The sequence below is a fragment of the Hoplias malabaricus genome, chromosome 6 (genome assembly GCF_029633855.1).
Source record: "Hoplias malabaricus isolate fHopMal1 chromosome 6, fHopMal1.hap1, whole genome shotgun sequence".
In the NCBI taxonomy this organism is placed as follows: domain Eukaryota; kingdom Metazoa; phylum Chordata; class Actinopteri; order Characiformes; family Erythrinidae; genus Hoplias; species Hoplias malabaricus.
This window is the reverse complement of record NC_089805.1, coordinates 22,698,917-22,716,793: the sequence shown is the minus strand read 5'-3', so window position 1 is coordinate 22,716,793 and position 17,877 is coordinate 22,698,917. Positions and strand designations below refer to the sequence as shown.

Sequence of the window (17,877 nt, the reverse complement as noted above, 5' to 3'; positions counted from 1 at the left end):
TTTTCTGTCAAGACCGGACAGAGAGCCTACACTTGCAGATCACAGTAAAAGAGTTTATTTACACAAGTTCAAAAAAGAAGTCAAAAACAAGCACGGGTCAAACACAGGGAGCAAACAGTACCTCAGGGATGTAGCAATAAGCGTAGTCACAAATCTGGCAGAGTCCAAAACCCGGAGAATACAAACAATACCAGAGGGACGAGGCAAAAGCCATAAACCATAAGGACAAACAAGGAGTAGGCAACAAGATATCAGGACAGAGAGGTTTCAAGAGAATGCTTTGTATGCTTGGACGAACCACGGCAATACTCGGCAAGGGACTATGAAGGGATTGGGGTATATATAGGCGTACAAACAGGTGTGCATGATTAGAATTCTCGTGAGTGAGACAGGTGTAGTGACTGTCATTTGACTGGTGCATTCTGGGATATGGAGTCTGAAGATGCAGGCGTGACATTTACACTGAGTACATTCATTTATTTTAATTTTAGCTAATCAGCATTTAAGATTATGAAGCGTTAAGTAATGTCCTGTATGGTAGCATAAATATTGCTGGCTGTCCCAGTGATACTCAGATGCAGAGTCCCAGGTCCAATTCTCGCCTTGTGTCACTGCCTGTGAGGTTCTTGATGTGTTCTCCCCATGTCTGGGTATTATCTACAGGTGCTCTAGTTTCTGCCCACAGCCATAAACATAACACATCCCTGAACAAGATGAAGTGGTTACAAATGGTGAATGAATGAAAATAACTTTGTCTTCAAGCATTGTGTAGTAGACTTGTAGTTTAGTTTGTAGACTTGATTGATGTCATGGAGATTTATCCTTACCTTATTCTTAATTACTAAAAGTCTAACATTAGATCCTAAGCCTAACCCTAACATTATTTACAATTTAAGGCTTGACATTGTAGGGGCCAGTCTGTGCTCCCCACAAGAAAGAAAAGTACCCTCAATGTGAGTGTGTAAACAAGATCTATTTTTACAGCATCATGCCTGGTACACAAACACACCCACACACACACACACACACAGAAGGAACCCACAGCCCTGCAAAGCTGCATTATGCCATTGTTTACTGATAGAATGAATAGCTAGTGTTTTCCAGCTCCAGGGCCCCGTGCGTTGTTGAATGAAACAACGAATGTATCTCATTGACTGACGTCATTCAGCCTTTTAGAGGCATGTTACAACAAGTGCTGCCAAACACTCCTGTCAAACACTATCAAAGGTCTATGTGCCCAGCTGTCATCCCACACAGCTTTCCTGTCATCAATACATTTATAATTTAAAGGATATTTTAAGAAAAGTAAATATGGTATTGTTATATTAAATTGAAATCATATGATACTACTGTCATTGGATATTTGCCTGGTTATGTTTTAATTATTCAACCCATGATAGAAAGACCATAGCAAATGAAGAAACAGGAGAGAGAGAAACCTCTCCTTCTTGTTTTTTATTCTACAATATTAAACGTAAAGGTGCTACAAAGGGTTTTTTGAGCAATGCCACAAAAGAACCATTTTTAGTTCCATAAAGAACCACGTTTGTTTAGGAGATATTTGAGTGTGAAAAGCCTTTTAAATATTTAAAAATCCATCACTCGATCTTAAGGTTCTTTATTCTTTTAAACATATTAGCAAACATTATTCCTTATGGAACCAAAACTAGTTCTTCTGTGGCATTGCTCAAAGAACCTTTTTGTAGCACCTACTTTTTTTAAAAGCATGGCTCAAGAGTTCATTTATGGCACTTCTAGCTTTCCTATATTCAGTGATGTGTAAGGTTATGTCTAGTCAACGTTTGTAATAAAACATAATATAAGTATATTCATTGATAACGTGCAACTGAGATTATTTTCTTTTCAGTTTCAGTAGACATAGCATTTCTGACAAAGGAAACACAAAGCACTTCAAGGAACACGTTGTTTCTCAGAGATGAGCAGCTCAGGTGTCCTCTCTAATTGGTCACTCTCGCTATGAGACTTCACACATTCATATGGCACACAGGACAAAGATGTGGATGTGTGAAAAATATAATCTCCATCATTTTGCTAGTGTGTATATGTGTGTGATGGTGGAGGGGTGGTGTTGTGTGATTTTTTTTTTTTTTTTTTTGACAAAAAAAAAATTCTGCACCCTATCCCTCTTTTACCCTGTCCATCTTGCTGACAGCAGAAGGTCTGTGTGACTTTGAGTTTGCATTAAACTGTACTCTCAGCAACATCTACACCTTCTGTGATTATGACAGAATGATATAAGTCATCACACACACACACACACACACACACTCAAACACACACAAACCATCTCCACAAGCTCAGCAGCAGTCTGTCTTTCGTGTGTAATTGTGTCCTTTGAAAACAACCCCAACCCCAGAGTATTTAAGAGAACGGGTACAGACTAACACAATCTGAAATGTATTTCATTTAGTCAAACACATTCAGGTAGAACATGCTTCTCATATTCCCTTAGCACCCCATACCTTTATCATCTGTAAATTCCCACAGCAATCAGACACCCTGAAGATATTTTCTTCTAAGTTTTTCTATCAGCTGCATTTTTAGTTGTATTAGTATAGAAAATCAACTGTATTGTTCATAGTAAGAGCTAGAACCAAAATGTATATTTTAATTTTCATTAAATTAAAAAAACAATAGGTAAGATTTAGGTTTAAATAGAGTTACATAGTGAAGTTTCTGCAGTGCTCATTCTAGGATAGCAATGCTTCACAATTATTTTAAAGCACCAATTGTAAGGTAAAAACCTTATGTAATGATCCTTTAAAGGTTTTTAAAAAATATTTAGTCATCCACTACCAGAATTTTTTTGGCCCTCTCTCCAACATTATTCATGCATTCATATAAATTGCCGTTAAAACAGTAAATGAAAGTATGTATTATATTTTTGAAATTGAGAATACAAGATGCTGTTCTACACTCAAACTATTTTCCCCCAGTATTAGATTGTGCCTATTACCTCTTTCCAGTTTGAACAAGGTAAACTGAATGCATTACTATTTCAGTGTTCTCAAACAGTTTGCTTTTGTGCATATTTGTTTGTGGGTGTGTGTTCATACACAGGTAAAGGAGACCTAATCGGGGCTAACTTGTCTGTGGAGAACCGGGTGATAAAGACTAATGCAGATGTGAAGGCGCTAACGTACTGTGATCTGCAGTGCATTAATCTGAGGGGACTGTATGAGGTGCTGGACCTGTACCCTGAGTACTCTCACCGTTTTGTCCAGGACATTACTCATGACCTGACCTACAACCTCAGGGAGGGACAAGAGCGCCACGTAAGACCCACCACAATAATCACATTTACTGTCATTGGATTTCTTTTGAGTTTTTTTAGCATGAAATATTAGGTCATACCAGGTCATATCAGCCTACACTGCCAAGTTTGAAAAGAATGTAGACTATATTTTGTGCATGAGTAGAACATTGCAGGCCAAAATATATCAGAAAGACTATTTTGACAGGCTGTTACTTCCCCAGTTTGGCTTTTCTCTCTGTTTTGAATTGATCTGATAATGGCAGTATATTTCCACTATTGTTATCTGCTATTAACAGTTACACCTGCTTGTCACTTCAACAAATTTCACCAACATAACACCAAACTATTATTCTATAGTGAAGATCATCAAATTAGTAGGATTGGAAATTCCTTTAGCAATTGACATTGAAATTGACTGCAGACTTTGCCTTGAGTGTGTGAGGATTTTGGTGGGTTCTCAATGGATTATTTTAATGCATTAAAATGCATTAGGAATCTTTCCATAGGTCTCTTATTGGAGTAGTGTGCTTGCACAGGTGTAGCATTAAACCATAGTCAGTCAGGTTGGGTGATTTTTATCAGCTACACTTTTATCAACTATCACTTTTATCAACTGTGGTGCAGGAATAGAGAAACATCCCTTTTCATCATTTTCAATGTAAGGAGGTCTCTCCACAATCCTTAGGCCTCCAGATGCCATTTCTCGGCCATGACTCAAGCAGAAATTTAAAGAAAGAAAGCAAGAGCCATTTCAGACAGGGGCCCTTAGTTGCTTTTCCATTTACAGAGCCACTGATGCATAAAACACCAGACATTCACCAGGGAAAAATTCCAAATTATAAAGATCATCTTTAAGACCCTAAGCATTGTGTTATGGAGCAGTGGAACTGTTTGTGGAACTTTTGGATGAGTTTGAGTGGTGTGTTTTTTGATTCAGATCGAATCATCCAGCATTCGCACCTGACCTCACTAATGATCCTGTGGCTGAATGCAATCAGATTCTCACAGGAATGTGCAAATCTCAATATCTGTGGTCACAATGGGATAACCTTAAATGAACTTTAAGTGTTGTCTACAAATGTGTGGAGAACATTCTTCACTTCACTTGGCTGAACATGACTTCTCTGTACATGAGGCTTTAAACCAATTAAAGCCCAAAGTCAAGTGTTCAGCACAATCCAAGCTTGTACTCCATTTACTGTATTTAATGCCTGTACTAGTGGCTGTCGGCTTCTCCTTGAAAAGCTTTTTCATCAGCAAGAGGCTGCTAGCTGAGAGGCACGCTGGGAGATTTACACTGTGATGGAACACTCCTGCACTCTCTGAGGAACAGAGGATAATAATTACTGCTAGCATCTACACCACAGAGCAGAGCTACTTAAGAGTCGCAGTGAAGAATGGTACAGTTCACTGCCTATGGGCCAACACAGGAAGAGTGGTTGGCATATCATTTCTCTTGTCCTTGATCTTATACTCTTCCTCTAAGCAAGGTGAAGAATAGTACTGGGCTGTCTTCTTCTGCTTATGTTAGTGAAACAAATAAAAGTGTGTTTAACACCCTTAATAATTTAGAGAATTGAGTTGCACCCATTGAGGATATTGATAGTGAGTCATATAATGTCTATATGTATATATAAACTAATAGAGTGCAATGCTCTGGAGCAGCAAATAACACTATGGTCAAAATACCTAATAACCGGTGTCAGCTAGAATGGTATAAAGCACCTAAATACTTGGCTGTAGAACACTGAAATTGTGAAGTCATTCCATCAAATTCTCACAAATATTTTCCAACATTTAGTTTAAAGCAGTGGTCCTCAACCTGAATCTTGGACTTCCGACGACCCACACAATAGTGCATTCACTCTGCACTATTGCCCACACTTTAATTTAGCAAAGATTTGATCATGCATTGTATCAGGTGTGTTGGGAAATGGGGTAATTTTCAAATGTGCAGGGCAGTGGTACTCCAGACCCAGCGTTCAAAACTGCTGGTGTGATTGGATTTCCCAAAAGAGCAGAACCTGTTATTGTGGAAAAAAATGTGGCAAACCACGTATTAAAGGGAATATCTAAGATTGTAATGAACACTTTTTATAAAATCAAGAAGATATTTTCTCACTATTTGCAAGCTCTCCACTCTGTCCATGCACTGAAAAATGGTCTAATGTGTTTAGGGTTAGGGTTAGGGTTAGTAAATAAATAAACACACATATAAATAAATAAATAACTGGCTTAGTCAGACATGCTAGGCTTCCTCTCTCTCTGCTCACATCAAAGAAATGGCAAAGTGCCAGCCAAACATTAAAAAATCATGAAAAGGAATGAGGACATTGCTTTATTCTACTCCATAAGTGAGTAATATTGACTTTTTTTTTGCTTTAGATTATTTAAGTAGTAAACCACTCTAAATTTTGGAGAATGTTAGGTGCATGAAAGTAAACACAGAGAAAATGCTACAAAACTAAAGTGTCTGTGGAAATTCAAGAAGTGAATAAAAACTTACAGGCAAGTTATGTTTCAGCCACATACAAACAACAGTCCATTTTCTCCTCAAACGTACCGTTCCACCTTATAAGACACAAAACTTCTGAACATAAACAAACCAGAGAGAACTGCAGTTCCCCACAATTGTAGTTTAATATCCTTCCTTTTCTCAAGAATCCACAAAACTTTACACTCATAGGGTATAGTGTCATAGGTGTTCCTACAATTTTTCATAGTCCTACACAATTGCACCTGGTAAAAAAAACCCACCAAGTTATGTCTAAAAAATGTCTAAATGTTATTTCTTGTGTGAAGCCTTGTCATATTTCAAACTTTAGGAACTGCAGGAAAAAAGCAACTGAACATGTTTTGGGTACACGTTCTTATTACTGAGGTGGCACCCTTTAACTACCTTTAAAGATAACTTTACCTAAATGTATACTATATGTTCAGATTTTTTTTTTTTTTTATTAAAATGACCAATTACTTACTTTTTATATTTCTATATCATTAAATCTTTTACTCCATTTATAATGTTTCTGGAAGTTGTGTTCACCAAAATCAGTTTATTTACACAAAACAACATTTACACAACAATCTTCCAGTTCTTATTCACCATTATAATTAGAAAAGTGTTTATTCATTATTGTGATTTTAAGACTGAAGTATATAGTACATATATGAGCACTGCTCTGATTAGCTGTCCTGAGGTTACATTCACACTGTTAATCCTTTTGTGGGACACATGCAGCAGTGCTGTATCATGTTTTCCATACAGAATTGAAGCAGATCTATCTGTGGGATTACTGTTTCCTGCTATTGTCCATACACAACTACCCTATGTCTAGTTTCATGGGAAACTAGAGCTTCCCACTTGGCTGGTGCTTTTGTCAGTTTGCTGATTTATGAAGTGTCCTTCACTGTTCGGTGTACTTCTGTGTTACTAATATTGTTGGCCTTAGTTGTGTACAGTTGGATCTCCATGTTTGAGAGACTACTCATGCCAAACCAGGTGTGCACACAACATTTCAGAATAGCATGTGCAAGCAAAAAGCAGCCCTGCAAGTGTCTGCAGGTGGATGTGTTGAGCGGTTGTGAGCACAAGCAGAAACCCTCCCTCCAAGAAACCCTCCCTCCATAGGGATGGTCCCTCACTTGCAGACACTGCCCTTCACCTGGCACCATGCATGCAGGCTTTGAGACTAATCAAACGCTTTATGCAACATTTTTTTTCTTTTCATAAAGGACTGCATCATCTACACGTTTGGGTTTCTGAGGGGGATCCTGGGGCTTGTCTCCCACAGATACCAAGGGGTGACTTTATTTTGCTGATGCAGTGCACTTCAGTGATTAAAATAATGAATGATGTTTTTAATTAAATTAGACATGAATAGAATTGAAGTGTCATAGCCACCGGATACTAGCTGAGCTTCTGGCTGGAACTAGAGATGATTTTAATAATCACTTGGAAAATGTACATTCAAAATATGGGATAATCACAGAAAAGTGTGTGAAGATATTACACATATGGCAGCAGCACGAGAGTGGAAGCTGGAAAACGTCTGCTATTAGAATAACACTGTTTGTACATGGTGCCAAATTCAGGATGAATTGGAGTAGAATTTCCCCCTGTGGAATGGTTTGGTGGGAAAGAACCTCGTTTACCAAAACAGATGTCTCGTCATTCCTGAACTTACATTTACTTTTCATTATTTCAAGGGCTCCTTTCAAACCCTGTGCTAAATCAGTGATTAAATGTGGGGCAGGGCTTTCTGCAGTGAACAGTGTAGGCAATGTGCAATTAGTAGGCAGGGCTATGTTATTTTGTATGATGAGCTGCAGTCTTAATTAATCGATTATCAATTTCAGGTTAATTGCGTAGGTGCATACTACAGTTACATCAAAGCTTTATGTCCTGTAGCTGCATGCACACATTGCGAGTGCAAGTAGTTTCCTCTAAAATATACTTGGTCTCAGTTCTTAACAGAAGTGCAGTAGTGCACTGTGATTGTAAAGTATAAAACAGAATAGCAGTAAAATGACTCTACAATGCTAAACAGTAAATTACTGTATATTGAGAGTATGCTACTGCTGTCACAGTTGGATTTGTTTTACAGTGAACATACATCTAGTCCATAATGTGCAATCCAGCTGTGAAAGGAACAATTTTTACAGTATACATCTGTGTGTTTGTGTGTGACTTCTCAGGTGATATCCAGGTTATCCAGCAAGTCCATGGACACACAGGTGCGTCTTTCCATCTCCTGTCAATCATCCTTCCTTTTCCTGCTAACAATGGTGTGTAGATCATAATAGCTGTGGGCTCATTTCCTTAATGATGATCCATCTTTCGCCTCATTTGCCTAATGATGGGAGGCTAAGAGCACTATAGCTCCAGAACAGTTGTGTGTGTGTGAGAGAGAGAGAGAGAGAGAGAGAGAGAGAAACTGAACGAAAGAGAAAGTGAACCTGAGAAAAAGTGAACCTGAGAGTGATGATGGTGATGAAGATGATGAGCCTTCATTTTAGCCTCTTGTCCCTCCATGTCTGAAGTTGTAATAATGGAGGGAGGAGCGTAGGAGCAGGAAGAGGAGGCGGAAACAGTGTATGGAGTGAGGAATATGTGGGGAGCGGCAGAGAAAGAGCTAATTGATGCTGTGGTTGACTGGCTGCCGCTCTTTCAATTACAGTGTGAGCCTCAATTATTCAACAGGGAAAATGACCAAATTAGAGCTTCGGAATATTTCACAGTGTAATTAATCAGTTATAAATACAGACAAAAAAGACAGAGGTCTGGGGAACACTTATATAGCCAGTCCCATTATCACTCCTCACACCTGCATTTTTCACTTCATCACTTACATTTCACCTGTTGGTGCTACAGTAAGAAGAACTGTCACAACTGTTTACCTTGAAGCCTTTGATGGCCATATTTGACCTCCGTCATTTTTAAGCTCAGTACTTATTTGTATGTTATTGTGTGTTATGCATTCATGTTTATATTAAGTTTTAACTCTATATCACAGATTTTATTCAAATAAATGTAAGAATATTAATACTTCAAAGATTGAAATTCCTTGAAACACTTTATTTATACACACCGTTTCCAGAAAAGTTGGGATTTAAAAATAAAATTGCAGTAAAACCAGTTTCTGATTAGTTTTTTTTTTCTTGAACCTATATTTAATTGAGAAAAGTACACAGAAATGGTTTTCAGTATATTTATCAACCTACTTTTCCAGAAATGGTGTTTAAAATTGCAAACTTGTTCCTATATCAGAGGCTATGTTAGCATTCAGGATACCTTTATTAGCTTTCACCACAAAACAGAAATCCTGTACTAGCATCACTGGTGTCCTAGCAGTTGTATTTATGACGATATATGAAAAATTGTGTCCAAGTAATGAGGATGTGGAATGTAATATCATACTACAGGCCATTAATTAACATGAGTTAACATATCACTGCCGTCGGAACAAAACCTCATATCACTTAGATGGCAAATTTTTAACCCAACACTTTTATACAGTGTCCTATCACTGACAAATATTTGTCCACAAAATGTCAGTTTTAAATGCAAATTTTAAGTACACACACACACACTCACACACACACATATATACATATATATATATATATATATATATATATATATATATATATATATATATATATATATATAAATGCAATAACTGTTCTTATTTTTCCTGTACAGCACTTCATATGGTTCGTAGGAGTGTGCTTTGAGACAGAACTGCTCCCTAAACAATCCAGGCCTGAACCTTGAGCCTGAAAACATTTCACATTTTGCACTGACCTAAGTTGAACCTGTGACGTTCTAAAACATGACCATAGTAGCACTGCCTGTTGGGCATTTGGCTGCTCGTAGAAAAAAGTGTGCTGCTGCTTGAATGCAAATCAGTTAGTAACTGGTTTACCTGTGTGATTGTTTTTACTTTGAGTTTACTCATGCTGAGTATCTCAGAACATGATTCTTCCTTCAAAGGGCCAGTGAAATATGACAATATTGGGTTTTCATGTGTGCACTTACCTCTTGTTTTTTTTTTTTTTTTTGTACACATATTTGTATATCAATATTATACGATTCTATCAACCACCCCTGTGAAATCAAAGAATATTTTATATTAACATCTAACTGGAAGGCCTGTTATGGAAATCTTTTTGAAGAAAATTTCTGAACAGCTTTTTCCCCATTCTAGGTGGAGGGGAGGGGCAACGGAGGCGTGATTCAATGTTTTCCTCCAATTGCCGAGCAGCAGGAAGAGGAAGATGAGGATCGGATCCTGTACCTGAACGCTATGGATGACAAGAGTGGACACAGACCCTCGCTCTTTCAAGGCAGCACTCACCACAATGACAAGAAGCTTCGCATTCAGCAGACACCAGTGACCAAGCCTGACCCTTCCAATCTCAGTCCCAGGTACTCTCTGACACTCAAATTAAATGCCCAAAGGGTTCTAGGTACAAGGGCGAGTTGAACAGAATGTTTGATAGAGGTCTGGGAACATAGGAAAGAATGTAGGTTCTAGAGACGAAACCCACCACAAGAATCCAACTTAATTGGTTAAACAGTTAGAGAAAGATTCTTCTGTTGACAACCAAAAATATTTTAATCAATATTAATTAGAGCATTAGTGCATAAGATTGGGTCATTTGTAGTTCTATAATTACATACTGTAGTCCATTTGTTTTTCTGCATAATTTGCTCCTTTTCACACTGTTCATTAATGGTGAAGTATGATTTGGCTGGTGGAACATTCTTCGCACTGCAGCGACACTGATTTTGTGGTGCTGTGTCAGTGCAGTTGTTAAACACAATGTCCACTCAGTTAGACACATGTACATTGTTGGTCCAACTTGTAGATGTAAACTTGTAGCTCATCTGTTACTGCACAGTTTGTGTTGGTTATTCTTTAGTCCTTCATCAGTATAACAGGATGCTGCCCATAGGACGCTGTCAGCTGGATACTTTTGATTCTTGAACTATTCTAAGTTCAGAAGTGAAACAGAGGGTTTTAACTAGCAACTCTGCTGTATCTGACAAACTCATACAAGCACACCCTAGCATCACCAGCACCAAATCAAAGTCACTGTAGCACTGAGCATGACACACCAGATAAAGTTCCTCTGGGGTTCCTGACCATTGAAGAACTGGGTGAAATGTGTATAGCAATATATGCAGAGAGTTCATCAGCAGCACTGGAACAAAACATGGAACAAAACACTTGGTAATATTTATAGTTGTCAGTTCTCAACAAATATATTGATTTACAGCAGATTTCATTGTGTTAGTGAAAACATACTAGTGGTAGGTCCAACTGATATTTAGACAGGAAGGTTTTATAAAAGTTATGTGTGTGTTGATTAAGGGTGGTGGATGGGACAGAAGCTAATGAAGGTTCGGAAAGGTCTCCAGCTTTCACTTTCTCACCTGGTCACCAGAGCAGCCAAACAAATATAAGCACCAGCAAAACAGGTTAGTGTTTGTACATGTGTATGTGTGTGTGTGTGTGTGTGTGTGTGTGTGTGTGTGTGTGTGTGTGTGTGTGTGTGTGTGAACTTTGTAAGTGTTTACAGATAATGAATGAATGAATGAATGAATGAATGAATGAATGAAAAGCTCAACATACTTGGAGAACTCCAAATGCCCAGATCTGCTGTGCCTGTTAATCTGTTAATAGATGCTTGCACTGGTAGCATTGTACTTGTGACTGGGGAGTAGGAGGGCCACCCTACACAACCAGCAAAATAATGTGTGCCTGAGACTGAAAGGAAAATGAGGACACAATCATTCTTTGTGTAGTAGCAATGATAAACTTCTAGTTTTATTCAAGATATTTATTCATTTATTTATATTTACCTACATTTCCAGACATCCTGCATCTCACCACAGCAGAGCTAGTAGCTAAATCAGAGGAGACCAGAGGACATTTACGTCACTTGGACCAGGAGGTACTGTAAAACTAGTCTTTTCTTGCTGCATTTGGGCACTTTTGTAAATCATATTGGTGTTTGATTTTTTTCTGTTCATGTCTGACATGAGTAAGCACACCCTCATAAAAAGGGTTCTGAACTGTTGTGATATTCCTCATATTAACTGGGAGGTATCCTCATGCATACATACCGCAGTTCCTTTACTTAGCAGCAGAATTTGACTCTAAATATACAGCAGCCATACATTTAGAGCACAATTGATTTTATAAACAAAGTTTATATAAAAAAAAGTATGATTGCAGTGGAATATTATTTTGTAAGCTCCATTGATTCTGCACAGAACAGCATGGTGTTGCTTCAGCTCCACAGAGCTCCAGGGTCCTGGTATTGGTACTGGTATTGATCCTTGCCTCAGGTCACTGAGGAGTTGGTAAGTTCTACCCTTCTGCTATGTTTTCTTCAGGTGGATAAGTTTCCTCCCACAGTCTAAAAACACATGCTGGTAGGTGGGTAGGCTGTGTGAAATTCTCCACTGATGTGATTGTGTGAGTGACTGGGGGAGTGTGTGATGCCCTGTGATGGACTTGGGCTTTTTACAGGGTGTGATACTGTTTTGTGTCAAATGATTCCAGGCTCTAAATCCACTTCGACCTTGAATAGGATGAAACCATAACTAAAGGTGAATGAAAGAATAATTTATTCTGAACAGTTAAAACAAAAAAAATGTCATCATACATTTTAAAAGATTAGAATCAATGAAATTGTGATTGCAAATTAATATTTCCTTAATTTGTTTTAACATTGCTAAGTTGAAATATTTGTCCTTGATAAACTATATGTTTTGTAACTTATTATGTACATTTGAACCTGAAGATCATTCCTGTATCACTGTGGTTGCAGTTCCTTGTTTTCATGGAACATTGTAGTGTGAGTGCCCTAGACTTGTTAGTAAAGAGTTAACCTGAAATCAGCTCATTTTAGTTGAGCTCCTGGTGCCCGGTTACTCACTCACCATATGGCCCACACCAGCAAGGGAGAGAAGAGTGAAAGCGTGAAATGCTGAGGATATCTATCAAACACTAGAGGACATCAGACTTGTGAGGAAAAAAGTGGGGTTGGCCCCATGCTGATATACAGAGAACATTCTACAGTGCCCTTGAACCTTCTGTTACCTTCTTAACTCTGGTTTTTCATCCACCAACTCCATGCACTGCCACTGTAATTGTAAAGAATAATTGTAATTGTTAATACATTAAAGGGTCAGGGTGGGTCTGGAGCCTACCCTGGATGGGGCATTTACTACAATATAATATAAGATTTTATGATAATAACTATAAACAAAAACTAAGCTAATATAATCAGTACATTTATATTCAGTTAATAGTTTTTCAAAGAATTTGGTCAATATTATATAATATTATTAAACATAATTTTATTAATTTTCTAATATAAGTGATAAAATGATTAATTGGATGATTAATTGAACAATAATCTATCTAATTATTTTTCTGTAAGAAATAAGCAAATATAGAATAAATAATTATGGGCAAAAATGTATAAAACTCATTTATTTATTTTTATTTATTTTTGCTAATTAATATCGATAATAAACCTATACACAGTGAACAACACAATGTTCATTTTTTTAATATAATTTCATGAATTGATATAAAATTCAGTAATTTGTATAATATGCATGTTCTGACATTTTGCAGTACTTAAGATTGGGCAATTTGGCTTTAGAGCTTTTAGATGCATCAGAAGAAGGAATAATATGTTGCACAAGATGAAATCCGAATGATCACAATTTGAGAGCATGGCAAGTGTAACATAACTATCATCCACAAACAAAATGATTCCACTCCTGTTCTCTTGCTTCTGCAAAAATGAATAGTTATCTAGTCAGCCTAGTCAATGTCATATTGGGCTTCATGTTTTGAACAAATGACAAATAAAAAAATATATTAGGGAAACAATATCTGAGACTCATTATGATCAGGTTAAAAAAATGAATGGACATCTGCAAGGGACTCAGTTGTTCTGTATTCTGAAGAAGAACAAAATCAGAAAGTTGCCATTATGGTGCTGAAAGTTATGTAACTATTGCATGTGCTGAGATGTTGCATGACCCACTGCTTTGACTGTCAGGTGGCTGCAGTGACATTAAAATTTTCACCAGTGTCTCTGTGAGAGGGCATCTTCCTATAGAGACACTCTCTCTCATTTTCACCTTTCTCTATCATTCTTCCTGTATTCTTTGTCATTTTCACCTTCCTCTCACTTTCCCTCTGTATGTCTGTCTCATTCCTCTCTCTCCCTGCTCTCTATCTGCTCTTTGGTTCCACCTGTATTTTTCTTTACATGTCATTCTCACTCCTCTTTCTTCCTGTACCCTTTCGTTATTTTCTCCCCTTCTCTCACTCTGACAGACTGTCTCTCAGCAGGGTTACAATGTAATCCGTGTTTGGTCCGGTCTTCTCTGAGGTGTGGGCCACTCTTCCTCAGGCCTCTTCCTGTCTGATGCTGTGTTCTAATCCTTTCTGCTGTCTCCGGTGGCATTTGTGGATCATTAACCAATTACACTCATTATTTGTTATTATCACTTATTTGGCATGACACCTTGAGTTTCTGCCAAATCCATGCTCATCTAAACTGAGATCATCTGTGCCATGTCCTGGATCATTACCAATACTGTATTTTTTCACACAGGTTTCCAGCTTTGAATATAGCCATGACACATCTTTTTTTTTCCTGATTAAAAGCAAAATGTATGGCCAAATTTAAAAGACTTTAACTATTCTAAGGTATTGACACAAACATTGGACATGTTATGCACTGTTGTAATCTGTGTAATCTCTGTAGAAAAGCATTGCCAGTAAAATGGAATGCACATGTGCACAAGTTTAAAATCAGCATGCTCGATGCCAAGCGTAAGGCTGGAAAGGTATAAAGCCAGCCTAACAGTGGGCTCTGGAGTGGTGGAACTGCATTCTCTGGATTCAGGTACCAATCAATACATTTGGGATGAGTCGGAGTAGTGCTTTTTTCATCCAGAATTAATTATCCAACATCAGTACTTGACCTCAGTAATGTTCATGTGGCTGAATGCCATTAAACCCTCATCTGAACTTTCTGACATCTAGTGTATAGTAGCTGTTACTGCAGCAAACAGAGGACTACTTACTAAGTGTATCTTCACACTTGTAACTTGTAATTTCATATTGGATGCCCAATAAACGAGATAATTAGAAACACCCACTTATGTATGAAATTATACCATAGTTTTTGCTGTTTGATGACTAAGAGTGTGGTACAGAAATGTGTAACCACACTTATTTAATTTCAAGTAGAAGCTGCTTCTTTCTCAGGAGATGATAATACACTAAAGACATATTAAAAAAGAAAAGTGAAAAACAAAAGGAATGTGTAGGATTTGATTTGAAGGTTTCTTCCTCATGTGCTGAGGCAATTTTCCTTGTCACGGACATCCCTGGCTTGCTCATAGAAGGCTTGGACCCAGATCTCTGTAAAGCTGCTTTGTAGAAGAAGAAAAAGAAACACTTTTATTGATCTCCTTAGGTAAATTGCTTCTCTGCATTTGACATATCTGTGGTAGTGAACAGATGCTAGTGAGCAATTAATCACAAACACTAGGGGCAGTGAACACACACACAACCAGAGCAGGGGGCTGCCAACCTCCTCAGAACCTGGGAAGCAGTTTGGGGTTTAGGTGCCTTGCTCAAAGGCACTTCAGCCGTGAAGGATTTTTTTTTTGCCAGTCCCTAAATTGAACTTGTGACCCTCCGTCCTCAAGCTCACTACTCTAACCTCAAGACCATGGCTGCCAAGGCTTTGTGATTACTTCTGTTGTGAAAAGCGCCATATAAATAAAATCAATTGAATGTAGTGATCAACAAGCTCAGGATCTAAGCTGGATATTCATTTGACAACCTTAAGTGAGTCTCCAGAAAAGATTCATAAAGATACATGTATGTGTAATTTTCTAAGAATAACGTTTAATGGGAATTTAAACAGATGGAGGATGTCTTCTGATATTTTTCACCATAGTGGGAATCTCTATTAGTCTATTTGATCTTTTCTGTTAGACATCTTCCAACGACATATAGACCTTTTACTGGTATGTGCTTCTCCCGTAATTAAATCTAAGCTCTTTTAGCTTAAACTTCAACTAATTATTTCACATCCCATTCTTCAATATGACTGCATACTGTAACCTTTGTACTCAATTCCCAGACTCCACTAGAACCTCTGACCTCGGTATTCTCACTGACATAATGATGGCTAGTGGTACAGCTCTCTGTGGAATCTCTCCCACTTCTCACTGAGGGATTGAGTGCATTTTTTCTCACCAATAACATGATTATTTTTGTTCAGTATTCAGGTTTTTAAGCCTGCCTGCACACTTACCCTGATTGATTTCATTTCTGTACATCTGTGTTTATGTGAAAAGACAAAACTAATAACTTCAATAAGTTCAATGCTGCAATTGGGAAATTGGGACAAATGACCCCAGTTTTTGAAATTTGGAGTAATATAAACTCCTAGTATAGGCACATTTAAAATAAATAAAAAATTGTTCAAGTAATGGATTTCTTTCTCACCACAGTGATTTTGTTCTGCTTCTGCTCCTTTTTGACCCTTAATTTGTTCTGGTTCCTATCCTTACTGTATTGGTTTATTTCCTGGTTCTGTTTCTGATCCTCTGTGCACCGGTTTATTTCCTGGTTCTGATTCTAATATAGAGCAGATATACAGTGATAAACAAAATTAACAAAAAAAAAACTTTGGGTCTTCATGCTTGAACATGCTTGAATAAGGTCCTCTGTCCCTTCTATCTGTATATATGTCCAATCAGTCAGCTCCCCTCATCATAAAAGGTATTTAAAGTTTGACACAGGGGCGCAGGTAAAAATCATGGGCCCCATGAAAGATGCGCTAGCCTACACAAGGCAATACTATTAAAATAATATTAATAGCCCTCCAAGGGCCCCCTGTCAGTGCCAGGCCCTTAGAATCGTCCTAAATTTCCTCCACCCTGGCTGCGCCCCTGGTTCGACAGTTATAGATTTAGTCCATCTGATGTGCAAGCCTGCTTTAATCCTGTCTTCTATGCTAAGGACTGACATGGTAGTGATGCACTAGCACGAGTGGACCAAACTTTTTAAACATGTCACTGTCACTGCTGGACTGAGAACTGAGGATGAGCTACTGTTTCTGACTTACATCTACAGGGTGGAACAACAAGGAAGATGTGTCATAGACCACATAGGCCAGTGAGAGGCTTAGCACTGCTGTGTCTGATCCCCTTAGGCTGAGCCAGGCTAACACATCACAAACACCATGTCAGTCTCACTGCTTTGCTGAGAATTATCTATAACCCAAATAATACCTCCTCTGTGGTGGTTTTGTGGAGTATTGCATCATTGAAGAACAGAGTGAAAAGAGGTTAAAGTATGCTGGGAAGTAGGTGGACTATTTTCTGTAATTGTAAAAGTTCAAAGTGTACCTATATTGTAAGTATTTATATTAAGCTATAAAACTTATAGAAACAATGAGGTTATATACTTTATATACTATAAAAGTATTGCTAATTGGTTGTCCATGTGTGTGCATTGTACAATTTATGGATTGTAGCCCAGACAATTTATCAGTCCACCCCTTTCCATTCATCATCGCAAAAACTTTAATTTGACCACAAACCTGATATTATTGAATGATAGACTATTCTAAGTAAAGCAATATTATCCTATTGTGTCCTACATGGTAGTAGCATGGACATTTCACTCATAAAATAGCTAATTGTTGTTTTCCTTATGACCTGGCAACCCAGTGCATTGTGATATGAGGAAAGTAAGTGCAGACCCAAAAATGTCTAAACGCTTATACAGCCACAATGAACAATGAAGCTCCACAGGGAACAGGTAAACAGTTTGTTTCAAATAAAGACCTCCACTAGCTCAGTGAGACATAGACAGATGGGGAAGAGAGAAGGGACTAGCCTCTGCCTCCAGCAGCTGGTGTAATGCTGTTGCTATGGAAGAATAGTTAGACATTATGTCTTATGTATGTCTTTCCAGTGGGATGGTTAGACCCTATTTTCAATACTTCAAAGCTTAGTAAAACACAAGAAGATGTTG

At 37.9% G+C, this 17,877-nt stretch overlaps 1 protein-coding gene across 1 annotated transcript in view; it reads left to right on the top strand.

Annotated features, from left to right (window-relative positions):
* kcnh8 (potassium voltage-gated channel, subfamily H (eag-related), member 8) overlaps positions 1-17,877 on the top strand; it is a 95,611-nt gene that overhangs the window by 72,582 nt on the left and 5,152 nt on the right. The window contains exons 11-15 of the mRNA XM_066674310.1: positions 3,082-3,296; positions 7,973-8,011; positions 9,985-10,205; positions 11,155-11,261; positions 11,658-11,737. Of these exons, the coding sequence (XP_066530407.1) occupies positions 3,082-3,296; positions 7,973-8,011; positions 9,985-10,205; positions 11,155-11,261; positions 11,658-11,737 (662 nt within the window). The remainder of the gene's footprint in view (positions 1-3,081; positions 3,297-7,972; positions 8,012-9,984; positions 10,206-11,154; positions 11,262-11,657; positions 11,738-17,877) is intronic.